Source organism: Hippocampus bargibanti, linkage group LG03 (genome assembly GCF_051943395.1).
Source record: "Hippocampus bargibanti isolate YZ-2025 linkage group LG03, ASM5194339v1, whole genome shotgun sequence".
Taxonomy (NCBI): Eukaryota; Metazoa; Chordata; class Actinopteri; order Syngnathiformes; family Syngnathidae; genus Hippocampus; species Hippocampus bargibanti.
In genome coordinates, this window is record NC_142736.1 from 14,796,762 (window position 1) to 14,815,106 (window position 18,345).

General features: G+C 41.8%; 1 protein-coding gene across 3 annotated transcripts in view; it reads left to right on the forward strand.

Annotated features, from left to right (window-relative positions):
* The window catches only part of tspan4a (tetraspanin 4a), a 112,857-nt gene extending 96,360 nt beyond the window's left edge, over positions 1-16,497 (forward strand). For 2 of the 3 annotated variants that reach the window (XM_088992149.1, XM_088992151.1), the window contains 4 exons: positions 2,550-2,651; positions 4,700-4,831; positions 10,043-10,126; positions 13,206-16,497. In XM_088992149.1, the coding sequence (XP_088848275.1) occupies positions 2,550-2,651; positions 4,700-4,831; positions 10,043-10,126; positions 13,206-13,274 (387 nt within the window). In that variant the 3' untranslated portion in view covers positions 13,275-16,497. The remainder of the gene's footprint in view (positions 1-2,549; positions 2,652-4,699; positions 4,832-10,042; positions 10,127-13,205) is intronic. The other variant, XM_088992150.1, reaches the window with a different exon arrangement.
* Positions 16,498-18,345: the final 1,848 nt, after the last annotated feature.

The following is an 18,345-nucleotide window of genomic DNA, read 5'->3' on the forward strand; positions in this document are numbered from 1 at the left end:
CAATGATTTTCATCCATAGCAGAAAATGAGTTCTGGCATTTAGGGAACATGGTGTACAAAGGAGGAGGGAGGACAGCACCTGTGGAAACATGTCATGTCTTCAGATCTTATTAACTAGCCTGACGAAAAAAAGTCCATCATCTCGTCCTGAAGTTGTTACGCAAGGTGAGAAGGGTAGAAAAACAGGATGACCCAGACCCTTGCGTGTGTGAGTGGATTTCAAAATTATATACATGCACGTTCGCTTGTATTGATTCACATCTTCTGAATGTGAAGACGGGTAAACGCAAACAACAATATTAAGAATGAAAGGTTTGAAAAACACTATCAGGTCAATAACATACTACACTTGCTCTGTTGCTTCCATTGAGATTTTTATAAGCCTGTTCTCCTTCGAATGTTTGAATTTTGTACAAATAATACATAGTTATCATAAATCTGTTCTCCCCATGCTTTTGTGGGTCTTCACCAAGGAACTGCAGCAAAACGCATGTAAGCTTGAGTGAATTCTACTATTTATACCTTGTGATTGGCTGATGACTACTCCAAGGTGTAGCACACCACTTGCACAAAATCAGCTGAGATAGGCACGAGCTCAACTGCGAGAATTATTCGCACAAGCAGCGATTATAACCAAAAAAAAGAGGTATAGTTTGATGGATTAATGGGTTATGTACTTTTCTAAGTAATTTCATACATTTTGCAAAAGGTGAACATACTTGTCAGGAAACCTCCAATGTGTTATTGAAGGTCAGCTTTAAAACATCTCGACTGCTTAGCACACATGTGAGGCAATTCTGTATTATTTATTTATGCATTTATTAATTTTTATATTTATTTTATATTTATTTTGTGAATGTATCACTTAAAGAACAACCGACACCATTTTTTTTGGTTCCTGACATCAGAAAAACGTTTTATAGCATCTAAAATACCTAAAACACACAGGTTGATATTTTTAGTCAAATGCCAAACAGCAATAACAATGAGTTAAAGTGTCCCAAAACTACTTCAAAATGACCTCAGAAAGTTTCAGTTTCAGAAGGTCCCGCCCCTTTGTTCGTGACGTCACGCCAGGGCGTCTTGCCTTGCTCGAGAATCAAAACAATGGCTTCAGATTCGGAGAAGATGCTTTCTTGTTAGTCATCCAGTTATGTATATGATTCAAATAATTCTGAATAGGAAAAGGCATAAATGTTTGCAATCGATTAAAGAAGTCCTTCCGTCTCATTTTGAGGCGTCTGGACTCCAGTGGAGCTCCCAGAAAATGCACAAGATGGCGCCCAACCTCCGTTGGAAATGGGATGATTTGTTTGCTGGGAATTTATGTCAACAAGTATCAAATGCAACACACAACAATTCACCATCGACATCAACACAAAGTTTTCAGACCAAACAAAGTACCCAAAATGCATTGTATGTCGCTTTCTCGGTCAGGGGCGTTCCAGACGTGACGTCACGTCAAGCATCATCATCAACTAGAAAACAAGACTTCATGAATATTCAGTACGAGTCTTAAAACGTAAAATATTGCTCAATGAAGTGGGATCTTTGTAAAATACGCCAAGAAGAAGTCATTTGAAGTGATTTTATAAATTATGGACACAACTTGTCCGGAGGCGTCGGTTGTCCTTTAAGCTCATTTTGAAAGAAAATACATGAATTTAACTTTGAAATAGTCCTTGGAGGATGACAATGAAATGAATGGTTTTCTTGGTGGACTTCAGGAAACATCCATCACCACAGCTACCCCTCACACTATCCAACTGCCTGGTGTCAACCGTTGACCTTCAAGTTCCTGGGAATCACAGTCTCCCAGGACATGAAGTGGGAGGTCAACACCAACTCTATCCTGAAAAAGGCCCAACAGAGAATGTACTTCCTGAGGCTGCTAAAGAAGCATGGCCTGCCACAGGAGGTGCTGCAACATTTCTACACGGCTGTCATCGAATCCATCCTGTGTTCTTCCATCACCGTTTGGTTTGGGGCCGCCACAAAAATGGACAAAATCCGACTTCAACGGACAGTTAGGACGGCGGAAAAAATCATTGGCACCGCCCTACCCACTCTCGAGGACTTGCACACTGCAAGAATCCAAACTAGGGCGCGGAAAATCCTACTGGACCCTCCGCACCCTGCCCACCACCTTTTCCAGCTACTCCCCTCAGGCAGGCGCTACCGATCCATGCGCACCAAATCCAGCAGACATTTAAACAGCTTCTTCCCCCAAGCCATTAACTCTTTGAACTCTTTCAACAGTAGCCAAAATGGAACTGTATAGTGCCACTTAGCAGTTTTTTTGACAACGATACTAGTGCAGCGTGTTCTACCGGAAACAAATTCCTTGTGTGTCCTACATACTTGGCAATAAAGATGATTCTGATTCTGATTCTGATTCTGATTCTGATTTAACTCGTCGTAAATACCTTCATGATTTCACCTTGCTTCCTCCTTGTTCACAGGTCGTCAAACGAATCTCTTGAATTGCACTGCCAAGTAAACAAACAGCCAAATTGTCAAATATTTATTTTCCCTTTTGTTTCTCTCAGATTGACCACTACGCTCAAATGGACTTGAAGAAGGGCCTCCAGCTTTTTGGAACCGAGGGCAACGTTGGTCTGACTAACGCCTGGATGATAGTTCAAACTGATGTAAGACACGATGACCAGTCGTTGGATCCTCCAGAAATAGATTCATTTTGTTATGTTACCCAATAAATTCTTCACGTCGTACATTATATCAGTCATTGGCAAGTTTGAGTCTGTAATCATTTCCGAAGTTAACAGAACGAAGAACGTCATTTTAAAGTCCTGTTGCTTTTAGATAAATGGATCATCCTCTGAGAGAGGTAATCTTTGTTCCTGGCTTTCACTTTGAAATGCCTAACCTGAATATTTGTTTTAAATTTGCATGGAAAAAGGAGAAGCAATTTGTGATTTTGAATAATGCGTTGAGGTTGGGGAGGATGCATGGAGCTGATAGTGCGGCTCGTAAATTCCTTCGGGAGGCATAAAATGACATATCGGCCTCCTGTGCTCTTTGGGTTTATTTTCACATGCACGAGCGAGTGTTCCGGAGAGCAGTTTTGTTCCATTAGGACATGATGACAGGTCAGGCCTGTTTATGTGCCTGCGTGAAGCCACACCACAGTCACGTGTTTAGTATGATCAAAGGCCTCCACGTTGGCATCAGTAAATAAAATATGCAATAATGTGTGTCAGCCTGCGTGGGCGTTAACGTGCAGTTTTATCTGCATGCAGGGTGATGGCGTGGGATTCGTCTCTCTTAACCGGAGCCGTTTGACACCATTTGTGTTCAAGCATGATTGCACTTCACCGTTGTACCATAAGTGTATGTTTGTTGATATATGTGTGTGTGCATAAGTAAAGAAGCTCCATAAAAACATAGTCTACTTGGAGTAAAGCCCATTAAAAAATAGCTCATGTTCTCCCACGGCTCTCTCCACCGAGCTTCCTTCATACATGCCGAGTAACTGAATAGATAAGAAGGAAGATGTCCCTGGAGCCAAGTTCATCGCGAATAGTATTAACTCACTGAATACTGAAGCATCTCCTTCCACAAAATGAGAATGTGGGAAGATAAAAGGTGTCAAAATCCATTGATTAATCGCTCATCAAAATTATTCAACATATATTTTGAGACTTGATTAATCAATTACAGCAGGCCACATTGTAGTTACGGTCTCTACTTTTTCCAAGCACTTTTTGTGGTTCAATTTGACAGTGCTGTTGCATAATATGGATTTCACCATGTGTTGGAGCCTTTTACTAAGCGAGTTGCTTGTTCTGTAGTCACAAAGGGACATAAGTCTTCTTGTGCCGGTCCCAAGCCCGGATAAATACAAAGGGTTGTGTCAGGAAGGGCATCCGACGTAAAAGCTGGGCCAAAACAAACATGCGGATCAAACCGCTGAAGATGGAGGTCACTGATTCGCTGTGGCGACCCCTTGAAGGGAAAAGCCGAAAGGAAAAGAAGAAGTTGTACTTGATCGCTATGATGTTTTTGATAACGAAAGAAAATCACATGTTGCAGAATTATTCAGACGGGTATAATCGTTATATGCCACATCAATAACATACAATTGGCATTTAATTGAGCCCGTGTAACCTCAGATGTGCAAAACAAATTAGTTGCCCTTTGCATTGATCACTATCCAAGAAGTACCTCTGTGTTTTACAATCGGTGAGTGTAACGCCACTCCCTCTCGTGTGATAAATGTTGTTTATTTGGGTTTGTTTCATCATTAAACAGTACCAATTAACAATCTGTTAATAACCAGTTCACAGATAAAAATGTAGTACTAACAGCCCTCGTAAAGACTCAGTCATTCAGCCATCCATTATTATGAAAATCCATTTTTCGGCCATTGTTTTATGGATGAGCCAAAGATACCCTCATAGACTGCAACATGTCGGGCACTTATCTGATTCTTTTCATGAAATGCACTGATTTGTGTATTATTACAAATGTGAGACCTTGTCGGATCATGTAGCAGCACAAAGGGAGAAGACAAAGAAGTGACGAATTAAGTGGGTTAAGAAATGATCTTGGAAGCAAAAGAGATTTGCGCGAGAGAAAACTGTCTCCTTTGAACTTGGGGGTTGGCCAATTTATGGATCTTGTTCAAAGTAAGTCAATGAGCTGCGCTCTCTCTGTGATCAAAAACTCTTGTCTGCAGTTCCGCTGCTGCGGAGTGACCAACCACACAGACTGGTTTGAAGTCTACAATGCTTCTCGTGTGCCGGACTCCTGCTGCCTGGAGTACAGCGACAACTGCGGCTTGGACAACCCGGGAACATGGTGGACAGCGGTAAGCCCTGGCATGACAATGCAACCAAGGTGTTTCTTCTCAGTCTTTTCATCCTAGCTTTGATCCCCAAACAATAAAAAAAAACCTGAGAGTAGAGCTCTGCTCCTCCGGATAGGAACATAGGAACTGGATTTCATTTTAGCTTCCAAAACCCAATCGTGAAAAATGCAAACAAGGTTTAGAGATGCAAATGTGAAAGTAAAGCTGCAGGCCTTTCATCGCCTTCTTTCACTACCTCATTAGTGTGGATTCAATTTTATCCGAATTGGAGATACCTTAGTCGACGGCTTACAAGTTGGGATGTGAATACTCTCAAGCCAACTTTGGTCCCGGAAGTGTGGGTTCAGCTCCTACTCAGTGATGGTGTGAAGGGTTGAATGGTCTCCACATGTACTCTTTAATAGACTGGTCATATCCACGGAGCAGTCTGCCTTGATCTCAAGGTGAGACGGAAAAGGCTCCAGCGACTTGTGACCCTAAACAGAGCAAGTCAGATCGAAAACGGATGGTTGGATTGTTGTTGCAAAGAGTTTTTACTTTAATAGTTCCAAAGAAGGTCAGCAGGAGATATATATATATATATATATATATATATATATATATATATATATATATATATATATATATATATATATATATATATATATATATATATATATATATATATTTTTTTTTTTTTAAGAATCCGAGCAGTTGAACTGTTTAAATCCTCCGTTGACTCCTATATAGTATCCAAGTTTTCAGCATTTAAATACAATTCACACGTTTCTGACAAAATGTCGTGTTTATTTTTTGGATATACAAAAATGGTGCTACTGCAATTTACAGGAGGGATCGTGCAACAATCACATAATTGTTTAATTGCCTGTAAGTCTAAATGGAACATTTATACTCGACCCTTTTAGCGTGTTGTGATGATTTAACGCTGCAGTGTGCTTCTACTTCATGGATAAAACACCTTGAAATATAATTAGTATCTACAGTCCATGTTACCTGGTGCAACAGGTTTTTACTAGAGGCAATTAAAGCAGCAGAAAGAGATGTAAGAACAAGTCACATCAAATATTCATTCAGAACAAACACCACATCCCTGCAACCTGCTCTTCGCCCCTGTACTCTATTGCACTGCATTTGTAAAATTGCCCGGTTGCTTGCGTTTCCTATTAACTTGTCACTTAGTAGCATTAGCACCATTCTTTCAGTCACGAGCTCAGTGGGAAAGCCAGCTGCCTTTTTTTCAGCTTTAAAACAGGAATGGAAAAAAAAAATCATCCGAAACAAACATGCCTCGATCTTCAATATGTCCTTTCCGTAGTTGTTGTTTTTTCCCCATCACACTTCCATTTTGGTGCATTGTAGTGTTTTTTGAGTATTCCAATTTTAACGCCTGGAATACTGTTTTCTCTCATGAACAGATTTCTATAAATAATGTTCTATTCTTGTGATATTCCAGTAAGCCTTGTCCTCGTTGGCTTTAACAACAAAGTATATGTTGTACACAAACAATTGTACCAGTAAACAAATAGAGAAAGTCATGAGTTGATATGATATTTATAATGAATATAATAATTACAGTAGTGAATAAACTAATGGGAAAGGTGATTAATTTGTTCTCCAAATAAACTACATAATGACACTGCGATGAACTTAATTCATGCTCTGGCTGAAAATGTGAAATACTGTATTAATATTTGAAACGCATAAAGTCACTCTCCATCCTTACCACCCTGTGTAGGAAAGTTAATGAAAACAATGCGGCTCGAATACATTTGTATTATTTTACGACTGTGAAGGTGGCATCTTAGAATTTGAATGAACCATAATAATTAAAACATCAAGGTGGGAATGGAATAGGAACAGAAATGCTAAATACAGTAAAGTCTCGTTATATCGATATCGGATATATCGATAGTCCCGGTTATATCGATATTTTTTCGGACTCCCTTGAATATCGATATAACGAGACTTTACTGTAGTACAAAAATGCAGGCAATCGTAGTAGTAGTGTGAAGCACTGGTATTAATTGCTTATGTTTAGTATCTGCTAATCACCACAAACTACTCAATCAAAAAAATCTCTTGCTCTCTGATGACAGCGAAACATAATACCATTCTTATAGTTCTCGACCTTTGTAGGACAGAGTTTATTTCTGCTCATCTTCGTTCCTATCCTTTCCAGTGCATGCCTCCACCTGTCTAAATGTTCCTTCACCTGCTCCCTGCTTTTTTTTTAAACAGGAATTTTCATGTCATCTGTAAACACCATAGTACACACTGTTTCCAGCATGAACTCATGCTAGCCATCAAATAGCAAAAATAAAGGGGCTCAGAGCGAACCGCTGATGCACTCCCACCTGCACCTTTTACTTTTCTGTCACATGGAAAGCACACCCCACCAGTGTTTTGCCCCCCATATAAATGCCCTATACTATTCAAAGATATGTCACTTCAAGTTTACTCATACAATAGCACATTTCTAGTCCGGGTAACCTGTCATGGGTTTTCTCGAAATCGAAGATGCAATGCAGCTCCTTCTGACCTTTGGTTTTCTTCTCCATTAACAGCTCTTAGGCAAATTATGTATTTGCTGTACTTACCTTGAAAATATACGGTTTTCACAAACATGCACCTCTGTCCTGAGTCAAGTTTGTGAAACTCTTTCACACAACTTCATTCTGTGGTTCATCAAATTGATTCTTCTATAATTGTATTGTCCTTTATTAGTTCTATACTTTTAGATCCACACTGCACATTAACGTTATTCTAAAAAATGGGCAATTCTCCTTTGCAAAGTCATCGTTTCACCAACTATAATTCGATGAACAACCTAGTCAAAGAGACACCGCCTTAATACGACCATATCTCAATAGGTATGCATGTCATCAGGACCAACTGCTTTTCCATTTTTCATCTTCTTTAGTGACTTTCTAACTTGCCCCTTCTAGGTCATTGCTACTCTCTAGTGAGGCACAATTGCCTCTTCTCGTCTTCCTTCTTTCTTTCTCATTTTACTCATACATCAACACCCAACTACTTAAAGTACTGGCACCAGTCAAGACATTTGCATCTTTATCCTTAATTAACCCTGGCTTGCTGCATACCATTCCCATCTCGAAATTTCCGTCTGCAACCCCAGTGAGGATAAGAGGTTCAGAAAATGGGTAGATGGGGGATGGATTGGCAGCCCATATCTATCTTTCACTCCTTTTCATTATCAGATGGCATACATGGCATCATATGCGACTGCCTCTATTTTTGCCTCTTTTTATTCATGTCTCCTCTCCTTGTCCTCTCAGTTCTGCACTTCTTCGCTAATTCTTCACACATATCAGTTGTGTCATTTGGCTTGGAGAAAATGTTGTCTTGAGCTCACAAATCATCTCTGACTTCCCTAACTTGATTGATACATTCTCAGATACACCATTGAGGTCCGCCTGGGTACTGTTTGATGAAGAACACTGGCGCAGCCTCACTTTCCATATTGATCTTAGTGAGAATGAATTTACCTCGCGCTGCGAAATCTAATATATTTTTTGGTTCCTGTTGTTTCGAGCATATGCAAAATGAATTGTGTCTTTCTCTTGTTGGCTCTGACTCAGCCAGTACATATTTGGATTATGTAAGAGAAGATAAGAAAACCTTTATTCGAGTCATAATGGAGAAATTCCCAATTTACAGCAGTAAAATTGTGAAATAGGGAAGTAGATGAACAAAAAGTATACACATACATATAAAGTATAAATATAAGCATATTAAAAATGGGTGAGTGGCGGTGAGTCCAGAGTTTCAGGTCTGTCTATTCAATAGTGAGGCAATGGTTTTCCACAGCTGCGACCACACCTGGTCGCAAGGAGCTCAACAGATATAAATAGCACAGTCACCAATTTGTGTCTGTAGATATTAATTATTGAGCGAGGATGCGGGTGCTCAAGCGGGTTCACCCGTTCTTCACTCTGTCCCAAGGTAAGTTCACTGATCAGAAGCTGACACAGAGCTCTCTGTCTAAAAGACAATGTTGCCTGGAGCAAACATTTGTCATCCAGCCCTTCGTGCAAATCATTCCATCATCACTTGTAATCCTATGTTTACCTTTTCTTTGACACCTCGACTACTTGTTGTCATGCCAGTCCATCTCTCACCAAGAAAGCACTGCTGCAGTCTTATTGATGACCTCATCTGGCCTCTTCCTCAGGGACACTACAACAAAACTTCAAAAAGATTTTTCAATTGAAATGCAGAGAGGGAAAGAGAGAATCAGAATCAGAAAATCTTAAATACCTAAAACACAAAAGGAATTAGTCTCCGGTCTTACAGTTGTCGGGATCCGGTCGTGCAGTAGTACTGATTGCTGTCAGACAATCTGCAAACTATCAAGCAGAGCTAAAGTGATCCATGGAGGAATACAATACTGTGATAGTTGCGCAGTTGGTGCCGAGAATCGTAGCTCAGGTTGTTTGGAACGGTGAAATAAAGGTCAACTTGTAGAGCACAGCAAGAAAATAAATGTTTCACAAAGGAAGAGAAGACAATTGTTAGAGAGATCATTACTTTAAATGCACTACGATTCAGTGGCCAAGTCTGTCACCTTTAGCACTTGCTTTTTCATTTGCTGATGACTAAAGCAAAAGTGAAAACCGCGAGACCCACAAAGAAGCACCACATAAAGGTGGCATAAATGGCAAAGCATCTCCAGGAATGCGAGTCACATTTCAGCCAAGCATGTCGTACATCGACGCAATTACATAAAGTAGAGCCGACCCTTTCAAAAGTAAAATTGGTACCAGAATGTTGCACCTTTAACTCTTTTCTGGGAAGACCTTCCGCAACATCTCTGTGGGAATATTTTGCCATTCACCCAGAAAAGCATTTATGATGTCAGTGGTCACTGACGTTGGACCTTGAAGAGAGACTGGCTCAGAATTGAGTTTTGACTATTCCAAATGTGTAGGCGGACCAAACTTTTGCAACTTTGCACTTTATGGGCCTTGCTTTATGCACTGGGGCACACTTAGGCTGGAACATAATAAAATGTCCTGCTCTAAAATATTGCCATTGAACTATCGAACAATGTCTTGGGAAGATTAAAAATTAAGATTTGAAGAGAACTGCAACACTGATTCATGAAATAATAGACATCCTTAGGCTCTCGTCGGCATGTTCTCCTTGAACAGACTCACATTAAATAAATCTTTTTTGTTCGTATGTCAACAGCCATGCTACGAGCGGGTGAAGGACTGGCTTAATGAGAACCTGGTGGCCCTGTGGATCTTTGCTCTTTGCACAGCCCTTACTCAGGTAATTAAAGGCACTCCCGTGATCGCTTTTTGATATTTCTACTCACAAGCAGAAACTCGTGATTTTTGGTTCGATAAACCGAACATTTACAGTGTCCTTTGAATTAAGTGCTGCCGCAGGATTTCTGTGAATATCGAAAGCGCAGACTTTTTGCCGTGTGTTCGCACTGAAGACCACATAGAGGGGGGGGGGGGGTTGACACTCCATAAAACTCTTTTATCTCCTTTGCATCCGATTGCTACGTGACATGGGTACACAAGAGAAACACTGTTCTTGAAGGCATCAGTCACGTGGCTCTTCTGCAGTCGCTTCATGCTCATTTGTAGTCAGCCATTCGACTCTCAGCGGTGCTTTGAATCTTCTAATACAGCCAAATCAACCAGAAAGTAGATGTAATCAACTTAACAGTGTTTGAGCGTATGTGTAATTATGGCTCATGCAGAATGATGCATTACCTTTTTTTCCCCTCCAGAGAAACTATTTGGGAAATATGCAAACTTGACCGCAGCTCAGTGAGCCGAAACGCAAATACAAATCTCCGTAATGACTCTCTTAAAGTGCAAAATATGCAGGGAAAAGCACGTTTATTTTAGTGTTACATTAATGATGCCAAATATTTACAAAAATCAGCGTAATTTTAATAAATCTCTGGATAGTTTAACGCTGAGTCCACGCTGCTCAAGCCTTTATTTATTTATCATCTGAGTTCTCTTCCACTACAATTTTAACAAGTATTGATTGGACAGCTCATTGTCTTGTCTTGACACACTTGAAATAAAATTTTAAATATCCATTGAAAAAAACGACATATTGAACAGGAAGAAAAACACTACTGTACTTTGTCTGCACCTTTATCCAGATTCTTACCAACATGTTTGCTGTGTAATTGTAATCCTTCCAACTCTTCTTGTTATTATTTATTTCTTGCTTTACTCTGTCAAAAATAATTGCTTTAAAAAGGGTCATTAAAACATCAGAGCTCTGCACAATACCATATTTCATATTAAATTTGTGGCACCCTGACCTGTGCGTGTGTAAGTCAAAGTGAATGGCCCCAACTGAGCAGAATCAGAGGTAGAAAAAATGGGTAAAAAAAAAAACAGAAACCACAAGAAATAAGTAGATGAGCGCTTGCCACCGAGTTAAGCAGTGGGAGAATCTCCCATCCTTGCAGTGTGTTGCTCAACACACTTTACCATGTCAACATCAAGAGCACAAGATGAAATGGTTGAACCGACAGTTTAACCAACAACCTGGCAAGGCCCCGGGGGTGGATGAGATACGCCCGGAGTTCCTAAAGGCTCTGGATGTTGTGGGGCTGTCTTGGCTGACACGCCTCTGCAACATTGCGTGGTCATCGGGGAGAGTGTCTCTGGATTGGAAGACCGTGGTGGTGGTCCCCCTTTTTAAAAAGGGGGACCGGAGGGTGTGTTCCAACTACAGAGGGATCACACTCCTCAGCCTCCCTGGAAAGGTCTATTCAGGGGTTCTCAGATTGTGGAGGAACAGTGTGGTTTTCGTCCCGGCCGCGGAACAGTGGACCAGCTCTACACCCTTAGCAGGTTCCTTGAGGGTGCATGGAAATTTGCCCAACCAGTCTACATTTGCTTTGTGGACTTGGAGAAAGCGTGGAGTTCCTGTGGAGGGTGCTTCGGGAGTATGGGGTACAGGAGTGCCTGATACGGGCCGTTCGGTCCCTATACGACCGATGTCAGAGTCTGGTTCGCATTGCCGGCAGTAAGTCGGAATCGTTTCCAGTGAGGGTTGGGCTCCGCCAAGGCTGCCCTTTGTCACCGATTCTGTTCATAACCTTTATGGACAGAATTTCTTGGCGCAGCCGAAGCGTTGAAGGTTTCCGTTTTGTTGGCCACAGTATAGCATCTCTATGAAGATGATGTGGTACTGTTGGGGCCTTCAAGTGGAACTCTCCAACTCTCTCTCGAGCGTTTCACAGCCGAATGTGAAGCGGCAGGGATGAGAATCACACCTCCAAATCTGAGACAATGGTTCTCAGTCGGAAAAGGGTGGAGTGCCCTCTCTGGGTCGGGGAGGAGATTTTGCCTCAAGTGGAGTAGTTTAAGTATCTGGGAGTCTTGTTCACGAATGAGCGTGTAAGGGAGCGAGAGGTCGACAGGCGGATCTGTGCGGCGTCTGCTCTGATGCGGACTTTGTACCGATCTGTCGTGGTGAAGAAGGAGCTGAGCCAAAAAGCAAAGCTCTCAATTTGGCGGTCGATCTACATCCCAACCCTCATCTATGCTCAAGAGCTATGGGTTGTGTCCGAAAGAACGCGATCGCGGATGCAAGCGGCCGAAATGAGCTTTCTCCGTAGGGTGTCCAAGCTCTCCCTGAGAGATAAGGTGAGAAGCTCGGTCATCCGGGAGAGGCTCAGAGTCGAGCCGCTTCTCCTCCACATAGAGAGGAGCCAGATGAGGTGGCTTGGGCATCTGACTAGGATGCCCCCTGGACGCCTCTCTGGTGGGGTGTTTCCGAGCATGGAGACCCCGGGGACGACCCAGGACACGCTGGAGAGACTATGGCTCCCAGCTGGCCTGGAAACGCCTCGGGATCCGCCAGGACGAGCTAGAAGAAGTGGCTGGGGAGAGGGAAGTCTGGGCTTCCCTACTGAAGCTGCTGCCCCCGCAACCCGACCCCGGATAAGCGGTAGAAGCTGGATGGATGGATGGATGGATGGATGCAGTCAGTCTGGCTCCAACACGCTCGCAACCCTCATGAGGATAAGGTGATCAGGTTAATGGATGGATTTGTAAATAGATAAATTCATTCTTAGTCGTTGTAGCTACCCCATTCATCAGATTTAAAAAAAGAGACACATGCCGATATTCAGCATGTTGACAAAGAATGTTGACATTAATAAATCAGGACGATAATCAATTAATTCCCCATGATGATGATGGTGTAGATCTCACTGTTGAATTGTACATTTTTACTAAAGACTGAATTTTTTTTCGGGGGGGAGGGTACACCTCTTCAAATACTGGAATCAGATGTGGTAATTGAGCGTGCATGAATCCTAATTTAAAATGAATATGAATCTTCAATATTTGATGTTTTCCAGATCCTGGGCCTGGTGTTCTCCATGACGATGTTCTGTCAGGCAGTCAAAGTCGAAACCTTCTACGCTTAACTCTCAAATTTACGTCCGTGAGCACATCTGCAACATCCCTGCACTTAAGGCGGATTGGATGCAATTTCCCTCCTCTCGTTCTCTCTGACTTTCCTCTTCCTGTGACATTTTGTGTGGGATGTTCCCACTTCGCATCTTAGTCGCTCACTTTCAAACAAGCACAGTGTCAATGTAATGTGTTTCCTAATGATTTGCTGTGTCATATTCTAATTTCTGTTATTTTACTGAGCGGTATAAGCGGACACGTGTTAAGCGGTGTTTTCAATGTATTTGTTTTAAATTATTTTGTTTTTATGTGTTTCCAAAAGGAGAGGCTCAGTGAGAGAAAGTACATTTTTGAAGTGCAGCAAGTGCATGTCCCCTGCGATGGTGTCTATTAAATGTTTTGATCTCTCACACAGTCAGTGTGTCATTGCTCATCACAAAACGCTTCAGGCTATTGTTGTGTAATCCTCTTGTATTGGCGTCTGAAATCCTTTACATGAGAAAGACTAGTGCTTGTGTAAACAGAAAAAAGGAACGCAATGGAGTCCGTTTTGCACCCAAAATAACTCCTCGGCTGTACTGAATGAAACACGGCATTGTGAGATGTATTTACATCAGGCGGAAGAATCATAGCATCTTCAACAGCAATGAAATGTACCATTGCGAAGCCTTCCCTTAATTGAATTATTCACATATACCCTGAGCTGCATGCAATCAAAAGCAATCTGAAAGCATTCTGTTCCCGAAGGAGACAGGAGCAGGTGTGTGAAAGTAGTATATTTTGCTGCACCGCCCAGCGCTCCAAAGTTCCTGAGGTCAGTTGTCAGAAGGCAACAAGAGCACATCGTAAAATGAGTCATTCCGCAGTATTGCCTGCCGTTTCCATCTTACAGGAGGCACAAACACAGCTCCTATGATAACACATGTTGTATTTTGTGTTTTATTCTCCACGCAAGATAGATGTGACAGTAATGAAATCCATAAAGTATGCACTACACAAAGCCTCTTCCATTTAGTACTATCAGTCCAGTTTAGATAAAAGAGGAGACGCTTGACTCACAGATTTGCAAGTCTCGGTACCGATCCTTTTACTTGCCTTTCATGCCATTTAAATGACACACAGCCCATATGTGATGATGCATTTTAGTTTTTACCTTAAATAAAGTATATCAACGACATATTTCAAGACAAAATTGACAGTTGATTGTCATGTGAATTTAACACCAAGTTATTTTTAGTAGAGACAATGTGATTCTTACAGTCAATGTAAGTGAAAGACATTCCGTTCACATCAGAGCAAACACCCGAAGTGGCTGAGAAAACATTGGTTGTCATACCATCCACAGTCATGGAGTCATACATTCAAATCTATACTCAACACATACAGTACACAGAATATTCCTCAACACGTTCATCATACAAGTGGGAGCGAACAGAAAAGAAAATTGTGAATAATTTTGAGAAGGTGTAATTGTGATGTCTTTTTATATATGGAGCTGTTCTGAAAACATTGCATAACTAAGCATAGGTCCTATTGAAGGGCGGCTTGCAGTTACTTCGCAGTGCAGAGTTACCAGGTTCGATTCCAGCTGCAGTCTGGGTTTTCTCCGGGTACTCCAGTTCCCTCCCGCGTTCCATAAAAATGCATAGCAGGCTGATGGAACACTCAAAATTGACCCTAATGAGGAATAAGCGCTACGGAATAGGGATGGATGGATTTGAATGAATGGGCCATCAATCAGTGTGCAAAAGTGAGTCAAATCGTCCAACTGCCAACTGATCACTTTGATTGACCGTTAGCAAGCAACCGCAAGTCTGTGAATGTGATAGAGCTACACTATGAATAAAAAAAATCAAGGCAGTGAAAATAAAAATAATCTTATCCATTCAGTTAAGATCAGCAAAATTCTGCCTTTTACTGATGTTTGCTTCTATTTGTATAACGAGGGTGTTGAATAAGGTTCTGGGTGTGTGTGGAAGGTACGATAAACGCTGATTTCTCTGTGACAGAGTACTATTGTGAAGCTGTTGTGCGGCGAGACAGCAAGCAGGTGGAAAGCTGATAAAAGTTCACTCAGCCAGATGCAGGAAGGGTATTGTGAGTTTTCTTTATTTGAAGTTGCAATGGATGTCGGTTTTCGGCAGACCACAGCTAACACTGCTCTCCAGTCTCTCAAGAGGCACAACAATTGGTGGCAGTGGTGGGATTGTTTCACCCTGCATGAAGAAGGTGGGATCGTTACGCCTTGCTGAAGTGGAAAAGATAAGAGGAAGCCGAGATGAAGAAGGTGGGACGAGGAAGAAGTTGTGTAGCACGGGCCCACCAAACTGGACTGAAGAGTTCTGAAGGGGATTAAAGAAACCAGAAGCTTGAGTTGCCAGAATAAGATGCCGTTCTTCTTTTCCATGAGGTGTCTGACAGTTGCCAAGCCAAGGATGGAACTGAGCAGAGTGAGATGGAACCAGTGGTGAAGCCTAAGACTCAGACAGTGAGTACAAGCAGAGCTCAACTTGATGAGGAATTGGTGAAAGAAATCAGAAATGTCATGCAATATTCTCAACATAGAGAGGGGATGTTGATTGAACAGATCAACCAATTAAGAGATCGGATGGACCGCAACAAGCAAGAATGGACATTTGATAGTCGATCGAGTCAACATTATCCTCCTCTAAAACCACAGCCCCAAAACACTGACCCTCGAACATCCAGGCCAACAAACCTTCCTCCGGTACAAGAAACTCCCATGTCGGATTACCTAACAAATGCCCAACCTCCACAGTGTCCTCGTCCAAGACAAGCTGCAATTCCCATGGTTTCTGAACCCAGAATTCGAGAAAGAAACGGAAGATGCAGAACGTCAGAAGCTGGAATAACAGCAAGAATAGATCGAGGAGAGATGGGCACCCTGGACAGAAGGTGTTAATATTGTTACCTACGGGACCAAGTAAGCTACTGGCAAAGTGGCAGGGCCCATACGCTGTGACTAGGAGAATAGGACCTGCCACATATGACATTCTCTGCCCTGACAAACAAAAGAAAAATGTTAACCACCTGGGAATGGCCAATTGCCGCTGGGACCTGATTGGCCAGAAGTTTAGGTGAAGCACCTTTGAAACCAGACTGAGACAGTCACTTCGAGGAGGAAGAAGAGGGAGAAAGGTCAGCCTGGAGAGCAATGTTACCTGTGGTCAGCCGAAAACTGACATCAATTGCAACTTCAAATAAAGAAACCTCAAAATATCCTTCCTGGATCTGGCTGAGTGAACTTTTATCATCTTTCCATCTGCTTGCTGTCTCGCCGCATAACAGAAGCGCTAAAGTGCGCTGGGCTGAACTGGAGGCTTGAAAATCTATCCCACTGCGTGAATGTAGATACAGTAAAGTCTCGTTATATCGATATCGGATATATCGATAGTCCCGGTTATATCGATATTTTTTCGGACTCCCTTGAATATCGATATAACGAGACTTTACTGTACATACATCGTTGTTACAACATGCACAATGTGATTGTCGTAAATATTTTAAAGTCACTCATTGTCTCCCAAAAACTGAACACTCAACTCAGTTGTTTTTTTTAAATTATGATAAATTAAATTAATGGCGTAATATTAAAAACCATAAATACATTTTTGACAGGGGAGTAAAACTCACATGAGTGAATTGTTCACAGATCGCTTGGATGCTGAAACATTTTTTTTTAAGTTCTGCGGCTTTGGAGATGGGCGGAGACGCTCTGGAACTGAAATACACTTTATGTGACCAGCCATTAAATGAAGTCCGTTCCAAAGTCTCACAGCTTCTACAGTACATGAAAGAAGAAAAATGATGTTTGAACAGGACATTTCACACCCTCCGGCTTGCGAATCATCACTTCACTAAAAAGGAGTCAGCCATTTGGACTGTCTGCAATAAAGAGGAATACACAGTTCTAGAATAGGTTTGAGGGTGAGTGGGAAGAATTGCAAACGAGCTTGATACCATTGTTGACCCTATCAGTTAGTAGAAAAACTTTATATAGAACGTGCGGCAAATATGCGGGAATGCTCGGAGGTGTCATGCCCCAGCCGAAACACACAGGAAATTGGAAATTAATGCTTGTAAATATATCACACAAAGGAAATGTCCAATGTTAAAAATGCCTCCAGTGAAGTTGATGGTACATGACATCACTGAAGATGACTTGCAAGATTACCTCTACAAATAGTTCCGATCAGGGGCCAATATGAAAATTTATGGATGGAAAGTGCTATGGAAATAACATTTGATAGATCGATTAAACAGTCTGAATTGAGTGTCTACATTTCACAGCAGCAAAAACAAAACTGCTGTAAAGGCAGCCACACTCGCGCCACCATCTTGAAGTCAAAACAATACAAAAAAAATCAATATCAAATAATGTGACACAACACAAAAGACACAAGACAGTCATTCAATCTTCAGCACTTTCTGCAACCTCTTTGTTGCATGAAGCAGATCGAGATAAAAGAGCAGAGGATGAAAGCGTCCTTTTCACCAGTGGCTCAGGGACGTTATGCTGGAATATACACGTCAGCTAAAAGCTAAATGTGTCATGATCTGGTTGATGACCAACGGGTGGCGCTATCGGCCCAGTCTGCACCTGCACAGGATCAGTGGCGGACTGCCACGTTCGGATTGGCGACCAACGGGTAGCGCTGTCAGCCCTCCCTAATGCCTCGCAGGTGCTGGTCGTTCCCAATCAGTGACACTCAAAAGGACTCCCGGCCAACCATTCGCTGTCGGGTCATTGTTATATGCTGTGTATGCAATTGTGTATGTATTGTATGCTGTGCATGTGTTTGTTTCATCTTGGCAGACCTTTACTTTTGGATTTTCTTTTGCGACTTTGTATTTTTATGTTCAAATGATTTTAACGTTTTAGATTTTGTTCCTGTTGACTTTATTTTAATATAATTACTCAAATACAAACTGCTGCTCCCTCCTGCCTGCTTTTTGGGATCCACAACTGCCATCACCACCTTGCAAACCGTGACACAATGTTGAAAGCAAACACAAAGCTTTAGCATCCATTGATGAAAAGTGGCTGTCTCACATCTGCTGTCC